This window comes from Colobus angolensis, unplaced genomic scaffold (genome assembly GCF_000951035.1).
Source record: "Colobus angolensis palliatus isolate OR3802 unplaced genomic scaffold, Cang.pa_1.0 Scaffold203, whole genome shotgun sequence".
Lineage (NCBI taxonomy): Eukaryota > Metazoa > Chordata > Mammalia > Primates > Cercopithecidae > Colobus > Colobus angolensis.
In genome coordinates this window covers 2249110-2259595 of record NW_012115189.1, presented here as the reverse complement: position 1 = coordinate 2259595, position 10486 = coordinate 2249110, and the positions used below count along the sequence as shown (strand labels likewise).

Sequence of the window (10486 nt, the reverse complement as noted above, 5' to 3'; positions counted from 1 at the left end):
GGGGTTTCACTGTGTTAGCCAGGATGGTCTCGATCTCCTGACCTTGTGATCCACCCGCCTCGGCCTCCCAAAGTGCTGGGATTACAGGTGTGAGCTACCATGCCTGGCCATAAATCTAATATCTTAATTATTTTTCTTTATCTTGAAACATTGTGATATTTCATCACCCATAATGATTGTATTACTCTTTATTTTCAACTACATTTTTAAATGACTAAAATTTAAAAATGAAAGAATGATTGGAATTGCCTAGAAAAATAATGTAATTGTGAAATAATTACACTAACACAGGCTATTTTACAACATCCTGTGTTTTCATGTTGCTTTGCCCAAGATATTGCATCATCTTTCAAGAAGATATAAAAGAAGTCTAGAGGTATCCTCCTTGTAGTCTATTTCTGGCTTTTATTGAACATAGCTGAGATTTCACAATTTTTCATCTTTTGCCCATAATGGCAAAGAGAAGAAAACTGACAGAGGAAAACATTTCACAATTATTGAACGAATCAGAAGATGAAAAGAGATAGATAACAGCACTTTAGATGCTAATGATGATGATGAAATTGATTGTATAAGCAAAATCTCAATGAGAGATGATGACATCTTGGATGGATATACTAGATGAATTTTTTTCTAACTTAAAAATTGATGAGTAAACAACATCTTTCTGGGGATGAAAAGAATATATGGTATTATCATGTAGTTAGCCTTTCAACAGGAAAGATTTGATCTGGAAATATACTGTGACAATAACTTGTACCATACTGTTTTGCTAAAAGGATGTGAACAGTATTCACTCCTTTTTAAAAATATTTATGCACCAACATTTATTTGTCAAGGTTTGTAAATGAACATATTGTGATGAAAGATATGTATATAAAGGTGACTGAAAGAAAAGATTATGTAGAAATGAGTCAAATTCATTGGACCAATCATTCTAATTGTTGTTTATAAATCTAAAGATGAAAATATTTTCCAATTATGAAGAAAAGATGGCTTTCTCTTCAACAAAATATATGCCTTTGTAGTTTTCAAAAGTGTTGGTTTTTTGACAATACAAGTGCAAAAAGAACCAAGATTAATGATAAGCTCGAATTTATTAAAGATGCACTCAAAATCTGGAATCAATATTAACATGATGAATGCATTCTAGGTTCATGCTTAACAATTGAGCACTTAGTTGCATTCAAAGTACTTTGCCCAGTTAGGGTACATACACCTTCAAAACTAGGATATACGGAATAAAAATTTGAATTTTTCCATGTTTAAATTCTTCCTGAAATTTCTAACAAAGTTGTTTTCACTATCCCTTTATTCATATTTGTAAATCATTTTTAAATGACTAAAAAAAAATTAAAGGTCCACTGGACAGTAAATGGGGATAAGTGTTTCTACTGATCCACTGAGGGTTAAGGGGACAATGCAAATTTCAATAACAGTTCTGGAAATTTTCAGACCTCTAACACCTCAGATTGTTTAAAGTTTTGGATTCTCATTCTCCCCAAGAAAAAGCACTTATGCATGAAACTGTATGTGTTAAAATCCCAGAAAGTACATGGATTCCTTAAAGTCCACAGATGAGGAAACTGAGACTCTGAGAGACTAAGTAACTAACCTACATTTTAATTTGAATGTAAGACATTATAACCTTATTGGCTGAGTTTAGCCTAAATAATGTTTAGCATTTTATAGCTAGAAGTATCTCTTGGCCAGTTTAATATTAAAATTGTTAATTCAATTGCTTTAAAGAAGAGAATGAAGCAATAGCTACTATGCTTTAGAACGTGTTCTCTTCTTTCCTAATAGTCTTTCTTTTTCACATTTCCGAAGTCAAGGATCTTTTTAAGCTCTCTGTAGTGTAATGTTACAAGGCCATGCGAACCTCGATCCCACTGTTAACCTCAGACAGTCCATTTCTTTCTGTTGGTGCTGAGGGTCACTATCAGGAAATAAAAGAAAGGCTGGTAGACACAGCAGTCACTCGATATGTATAGACTGAAGAGACGTGAGAATGCAAACGATATTAAAAGAATCACAGCTGGGTCATTTAGAAGGGAAAGGGATAATCCTTCTTGAGAAGATAGCAAACCTGCTGCTGACCTTCTACCTGCTAGAATGTGAGTTACTAATCAATATGACATGTACAACAGCCTGTAAAGTTTTACTGCTTAATGAGCCAGCAGAAAAAAGCAAATGTATGTACCAAGCAGGGGCTCATTGTTCCTTGGTTAACATGCAGCATCTAAGAAAGCCACTAGCTGGATCCCTTGACAGGTGTTTTCTACTACTCCATTCCTTTGTCCGAGGCTGCACATACCAATCAAACACCACAATGCAGAGGTGCTCAAGGCTAGGAGCTGCAGGAAGCTGCCATGGGGCTTCTGGGCAGTTTTGTCGGCATACTGGTCTATCTAGACGTGTCGTCGTAAAGGGGGATTCTGAATTCCACTGCAACCTCAAGAGCAAATGTGGAAATCAAGCAACTTGGAACTTGAAAAAAAAGAATCTACTATGAGGAGGGAAAATGAATGCAAGAAGAGTCAGAATGATTCCCCTTGGTGGAAGGCTACCTCCCACCCTTAAAAAAGAATCTTTTTCCTTGTCCAAAGCAATATTTAGAAGTATTTCTGTAGTAATTTCTATATACGTGCTTATCTGTGTATCTTGCTGTGGCCTGGGAGAATGAGCACGTTCTTCTTCAAGGCCACAAGATGCAAGAAAGGGGAAAATCTCGGGGCTGAGGTATGGGAGAGAGCTCTCTAGACTTTAACACGGATAATTCTCATGGTTCGCCTTTACTCCATCAACAGGGGCTCCCGCATGCCCCCCAAGGGAGTGCCCACCCTCACCATCCTCGGTTTCAGGCGGGGCGTAGTTCTCCGTGGTCTCGCTGTCATTGTTTTCGGTCTCCTCCTCGCCCTCGCCTTCGTGGGCCAGGCCGGCATCCTGGACTGCAGCAGTGACATTGGTCCCGCGCGCAGACGGAAGGACCGCCAGGAGCAGCCAGCCGACCGTCAGCAGCTGCCCGGCGGAGCAGCCCGTGCCCCTGGGGCTCATGGTTGAGGACAGGTGCGTTGAAGAGAGGTGCGACGCCCCGCCCGCAGCCACCCGGCTCTGAATCTCCTGTGACGAACCGTGACGCCTCAATGGTTACCTGGGCGCTGCTCCGGGGCTGAGCGCCTGGAACACTCGCGGAGCTGGGCTGCGTGGCGCGCAAGCCGGGGCGCGACGAGGAGCCACGTGCGACAAGTCCCTAGAAGAGGACGCCTCCCTTACCCGCAACCGGAAGTTCCCTGCCCAGGCCGCCTCCCTGAGCCTTCCAGGTGCGGTAGGCGTTGCTGTCAGCTGTTCCTTCTGCTGCAGTTGATGGAGCGACACTTCAGCCTCCTCGCTCACCCTGCCTGCTTTCTTCTGAGACATTTCGTGTTCGTACATAATGTTTACCCTTCCCCAAACTAGATTTCTTAGCCCTCACATACTCTTCGTGTGATTTGGTTTCAAAATTTCTTATCCAGAATGTCCAGTTTGGGATGTATTGAGAAGGACTCGATTTCTTCTTTGGGATCAGAATGATAGACTTTGAGTAAGAAGAAATTTAGAAATCATCTGATACTTCAAGTCCCTCATTTTTAAGTGAAGAGATTAAGAATCAGAGGGATGAAATGACTCGCCCAAAAACATCCTGCAAATTATTTACAAAGCTGGAGCTCACAGTCACATCTCCCGAACACTTACTTGATGATCAGTGATTCTTACGATTCAAGGTTAACAATGAAGAAGTTTTCAGTGGGGGTGATTGGGAGTTCAAGCGCTGAAAAGTTAGGGTTGACTTTTGATTCTGTTATTACAAATTTTGCCTCATCTAGTAGTCACAATGTGGTTGTTTGTGGTTGTTTTTGAAAAGACACATAGGGCGCCATACTTTGAGGCTGAATGTTTAAATTCCTATGACAAGTGAGACGAAAGTGAACTTGCGTACACGCTGGATTTTGGAATATTTGAATATCTAGTCTCAGCAGACTAACAGATAAGCAGGTAACAGAAGAGTATTAAGAGGGTCTTCAGAGACACTTATTTGTAACAAAATAGGTTGTTTGAAGCAGAAGTAGAAATTTTTATTTGAATATTTTCTCCCAAAAAGGCTTCTAGTTTTGAAAATACAAGGACTGCTAAACATCTTCAGTATTAAAGTTCGAATTGATATCGGTGAGAAGTCTCTGGGAACATTCATATCAATTAAAATACCTTAAAATATAGCGCTTGACAAGATTATGAGGGAGTTAACATGGGAAACTTAGAGATGATCTCGAGAAGTAAAGGCCTTTGTTTCATGGCTAAATGAGTCAAAATTTTTCTTTTTTGAATCCTGAGAGAAATAAAAGTAAAAAAATATGCTATCAAACACAAACTTTAAAATGATGATACATAGTATTTTTGCTCGCAAATTGTTGAGTGTTTCAAAGTCAATTTTAGGATCCATTGCTTCCTGAAGATAGTATCCTTTTTGAGCAGAGGAAGTCCCATAAACTCTATAGTATATACTTTGACTCAAGAAAACATCAATAATCTAATAAATAAACAGCTCCAAAGGGAATCCAGATGGATCTCAAAGAGGACCTGAAAGATTTAACTCTGAAATAAAGGCTATTAATATCTCTAATAGCAGCAATATAAATCACCTATAAAATATTGTGTTACTCATGTAAGTTATAAGAAAAAGTGTAATATCTGTCCTCAACAAACTTTTACTGTCTCTCTAGTACTCTCTAGTCACAAATAAATGAAAGGTAAGTGTTTAACCAGAAAGGCAGGGCACAGAATCTAGAGGGACTGACCCTACTCTGACCTGCAGATACTAAGGAGCAGAAATTCCACCCTCAATCCCTGATATGCTCCTCTGACCCACCTCATCCTGCCTGGAACTAAGCATCTCCACCCCCATCTCCAATTTCGGAGGTGGGGATTAAAGCCCAAATGCCTCTGCCCCACTGTGCCCAGACATAGCTCACCTATCTTGGTCTGACCTTACATTTCTTGGCCTCATTTGGCATGCGGGAAAATCATTCCTCTATCCGGTCTCTGCACTACCTACCCTTGAAGACCAATTTGTATTCTGAAAAGGAAGACCAACTTGTGTATGTGTGATATAAGCACAAGATAATCAAGGCCTAAATAAAGGATTACCATAAAAATGAAAAAAATGAATGTGAGAGAAATAACAAAGAAAGGATTAACAAAATGGAATGACTGGCTGCCTAAGCAGGATAAGGGAGTGAGGGAGGGAGCAAATAAAGGGAATTAGGAAAGTCAGTAGACATTTTGTTTAAGCAGGTTAAGTTGGAGGTATCAACAGAAGTCAAGTGAAAACATTCAGTGGGCAGCTTGAGATAACCATATACCAACAAAAAGATGAAAACCACTCATACATGCCACAAGCATGAAAAATACACACACACACACACAGTCAGTTAATATAATGTTCTAAGTACTGCTATAATATTAGAAACTTTACAGTGATATTTGTGAAAATAATTGGGAGATAAAATTGATTTTGGCTTTAATATGCTTGATTTGGTAAAAAGCATTCTCCATAGTAATCCCCCAGAGAGAAGGTTCTCAAACCTCCTTTTTTTTTAAGACAGTCTCGTTCTGTCACCCAGGCTGGAGTGCAGTGGCCCCATCTCGGCTCACTGCAAGCTATGCCTGCCAGGTGTTCACGCCATTCTCCTGTCTCAGACTCCCAAGTAGCTAGGACTACAGGCGCCTGCCACCATGCCCGGCTAATTTTTTGTATTTTTAGTAGAGACAGGGTGTCACATGTTAGCCAGGATGGTCTGGATCTCCTGACCACGTGATCTGCCCACTTCAGCCTCCCAGAGTGCTGGGATTACAGGCGTGAGCCACTATGCCTGGCCCCCTTGTAATATTTCTAACCTTTAGCGGAAAGGAGGTTGCTCTCTTTGGAGCAAGATCCCAGAGGCAGGATTTCTCCCCTGGCTTTTTTGTTTCACACCCCTACCTCTATTGTGTCCTCATTCTGTGTCCATCACTTAAAACTGTACTGCTACACAATGGGGGAATTTTGTGGTAGAAACTGTAGGAAACCTACTGCAGGAAAAAGATAGGCATAAAAAATTAAGAAGCTGTAGGAACTCCCCTGGACTTTGGAATACAGGAATAGCAGTTTCAAACAGGTCAGACTATATCTTCTCAATAAAATGTAACTGCAGACAACGTCCTTACCTCACTGAAGGTCTTCTTAAGCCAATAAAAATTTCCATGCGTTAAAGGAAGAGTGGTACTCATAAGATGTTTTTTCTATTTTAATAAGAAGAATTTTAAAAGCCATTGAAAATTAAATAATATTCTAGAGCAATGTGGTCGGCATTTGTGACAGGAATAAGTATCACATTGTGAATAAGTCTTGATAGAAAGCATATGGTACTTTCATATTCCTCTATTTGCAGGGCTGTGTAAACCACATTTTCTAAGATTGAATAAGGTCCCCCACTTGTAGTTATTCAGATTATAGATGTATAGCCTCACTTAGCTACATGTGCCCAGATTAATACATGAAACAGAATTTTAGAATTTACCTATGTCATTGAGTTTCCCCCACAGCTTTTGTGATCATATCTTTTTTTTTTTTTTTTTTTTTACTTTTGAGTCCATGGTAAGAACAAGTTCTCTTATTTCCCTTGGTTACTGAGGAACAAGGTCTATCCCAGTGTCCCATTTCACTACTTCTCTACTGATGCCCACTCCAAACTCAACTGCTTTCCAATTTTGTCTCTCTAATATCCCTAAAATAGATGTGACCCTTACACCCTGCTTTCTAAACATGGATTCCATGGTGACAAGCCTAAATTGTCCTAATTTCTGAACTCAAGGATTCCCCCAGACTCTCAAGTTTACAGTTTCTCCATTTAAGTCTACTCTGTACAACCACCAGAGCACAAACCATACAGGGTGTTACAACTCCCATGGTTTCAAGATATTTATTAACAAACCATATAAAAGTCTACTACCTTTTGACATATGCGGCACAATTATACCAGAGCTTTACACTTTTCACACATGTAGATTAAGGAGAGTCATATAACTGGATATCTTTAGAGTCTTTAGGAATTCTTGTATGGGACCACCAAACATTAGATGCGCCTAAATTATCTTAGGATTTTAATTTTACTTTCAACCGTGTGATAACACAGGACAGGCATTCTGGGGAAGAGTGCTTTGGAAGCACGTAAAAACATAAGTTGTACTTCCCAAAACTCATAGGTACTCACCTTAAAAATTCTCTAGTTACGGCCGGGCGCAGTGGCTCAAGCCTGTAATCCCAGCACTTTGGGAGGCCGAGGCAGGCGGATCACGAGGTCAGGAGATCGAGACCATCCTGGCTAACACGGTGAAACCCCGTCTCTACTAAAAAAATGCAAAAAAACTAGCCAGGCGAAGTGGCAGGCGCCTGTAGTCCCAGCTACTCGGGAGGCTGAGGCAGGAGAATGGCGTAAACCCAGGAGACGGAGCTTGTAGTGAGCCCAGATTTGGCCACCGCACTCCAGCCTGGGCGACAGAGCGAGACTCCGTCTCAAAAATAAAAATAAAAATAAATAAAAATAAAATAAAATAAAATTCTCTAGTTACTTTGAGGTGTAACGATTTTGTTCCAAAATAAGATTTTTTAAAATAGCATTATTGAGACCTAGGCCAATAAGTGGCACACATCTAAAGTAGAGAAATGCAAATTAGAACCACAATGAGATACCACTTTACCTCAGCCAGAATGACCATTATCTAAAAATCAAAAAACAATAGATATTGGCATGGATGCAATATAAAGGGAACACTTACACATTGTTGGTGGGAATGTAAATTAGTACAACCTTCATGGAAAATGGCAGGGAAATTTTTCAATAGTAGATGTATCATTTCCTTCAGCAACCCCGGTACTGGGTATCTACCCAAAGGAAAGGAAGTCATTACATAAAGAAGACACAGGCACATGCATATTTATTGCAGCACAATTCACAATTGCAAAGATGTAGAATTAACCTACATGTCCATCAACCAATGAGTGGACAAAGAAAAGGTGATAAATATATTCACACATACCATGAAATATACCATCGAATAGCCAAAACAAAGAACAAAATAATGTCTTTTGCAGCAACTTGGATGGAACTGGAGGCCATAATTCTAAATGAAGTGACTCAGGAATGGAAAACCAAATACTGCATGTTCTCACTTATACGTATGAACTAAGTTATGGGTAGACAAATGCATGTGGAGTGGTATGATAGACATTGAAGACTCAGAAAGGGGGAGGGGGTTTTAAAAATCACCTATTGGGTACACTGTACACTATTTGGGTTATGGGTGCACTTAAAGCCCAGACTTCACCACTATACAATTCATCCATGTAGACAAAAAACACTTGTGACCCTAGAGCTATTGAAATAAATTTTCTTAAGAAAACATAAAAAATAACAAAGTCTAAAACCATCACCACAATCAAGATTGTGAAAATATCTGTCACACCAATAAGTTTCCTCATCCCCTTCATACCTCCATCCTTGTCCCTAGGCAACTACTGATCTGCAAGAGAACATTTTATGGAGAGAACACTACTCTTCCATTAATACAAGTAAATTCTTACTACCTTAAGAAGACCCTCAGAGAGGTAGGGCCTTTGTAGGCAGCTTCATTAGAGTTTTACATAAATGGAATCATACAGTATATACTTTTTGTGTCTGGCTTCCTTCAGTCAGCAACACTGAGATTCATGTATGCTGTCGTGTGTGTTAACAGTTCATCCCTTTATATTGCTGTGTAGTGTTTCACTGTGTGGATAATATCACAATTTGTTTTTCCATTCACCTTTTGGTGTACTTTTGGGAGATGTTTCCAGTATGGGGCTTGTAATGTTTAGAATGTTTACATCTAACCAAGAATATTGATTGGTTTCTACAAACTGAGAATATTGGTTGACAGTTTTCTTGTAATATCTTTGTCTAGTTTTGGTATCACTGCAATGCTGGTCTCATAGAATGAGTCGTGGAATATTCTCTCCTCTGCAATTTTCTGAACAAGTTTGTGTGGAATTGGCCTTATGCTTCTTTAAATGTTTGGTATACTTCACCTATGAATTATTGTCAGGGATTTTTCTTTATGGGACGATTTTTACCTACAAATTCCATTTCTTTAATATACCTAAGGCTGTCCAAGTTATCTGTTTCTTCTAGAGTGAACTTGAATAGTTTGTGCCTTCCACGGAATGTGTTCATTTCATCTAAATTACAAAACTTATAGTGATAACAGTGTTCATAATACATTCTTGTTATCCACTTAATGTCTGTAGAAACTCTGGTGATGTTATTTGTCTCATTTTTGATATTGGTAACCTATGCCTTCTCTCTCAGCCTGGCTAAAGGTGTATGAAGTTTATTGATATACTCTCAAAGAACTGACTTTTGGTTTCAATTACTTCATTGTTTTTATGTTTTCTAGCTTATTGATTTCTGCTTTAATTTTGATTCCCTTTTCTCCGCCTACTTTAGTTTTAATTTGCTCCTCTTTCTCCAATTCCTTACAATGGAAGATGAGGTTGATTTGAGATTTTTCTGATTTTTTAAATATAGGCATTAAGTGTTATACATTTCTTCCTGAGTCCTATTTTAACATTAGCCCACAGTGTCTGATATGCTTGATTTCATTTTCATTCAACTGGAAATATTTTTTAATTTTCATTTTGACTTTTTTGACCTATAGGTTATTTAGAAGTGTGGCATTTAGTTTCCAAATATTTTTTAATTTTCCAAATAATTAAATGTCTGATTTAATTGTGTTATGGTCACAGAATATACTTTGTAAGACTTGAACCCTTTTAAATTTGTTGATATTAGTATGGTAGCCTAGAATATAATCTATATTGGTAAATGTTCCATGTGCACTTGAAAAGAATGTGTGTTCTGCTCTTGTTGGGTACAGTGTTCTATAAATGCCAGTTAGGTCAAGTTAGTTGATAGTGTTGTCAAGTCAACTATACCGTTGCTGATTTTATGTCTACTAGTTCTATCAATTGTTAAAAGAGAGGTATTAAAATCTCCAACTATAATTGTGAATTTTTCTATTGTTTTTTGCAGCTCTATCCATTTTGCCTCATACATTTTGAAGCTCTATTATTAGGGGCATACATATTTAAGATCTTTGTGTTCTCACGATTAATGATCTCTTTATCTTATGAAATAATCTTTTTGTATCCATGGTGATATTCTTTTCTTTGAAATATATGTTTTTATATTAAAATAACCAATCAGCTTTGTTTTTTTAAACTAATGTTAGTATAGTATATATTTTCTTTCCATTTACTTTTTGTTGTTGTTGTTGTTGAGATGGAGTCTTATTCTGTTGCCCAGGCTGGAGTGCAGTGGTACAATCTCAGCTCACTGCAACCTCCATCTCCCAGAGTCAAGTTATTCTCCTG

At 38.5% G+C, this 10486-nt stretch overlaps 1 protein-coding gene across 1 annotated transcript in view; it reads right to left on the bottom strand.

Annotated features, from left to right (window-relative positions):
* SPACA1 (sperm acrosome associated 1) overlaps positions 1-3061 on the bottom strand; it is a 26252-nt gene extending 23191 nt beyond the window's left edge. Inside the window, exon 1 of the mRNA XM_011941900.1 lies at positions 2850-3061. Within this exon, the coding sequence (XP_011797290.1) occupies positions 2850-3057 (208 nt within the window). The 5' untranslated portion in view covers positions 3058-3061. The remainder of the gene's footprint in view (positions 1-2849) is intronic.
* Positions 3062-10486: the final 7425 nt, after the last annotated feature.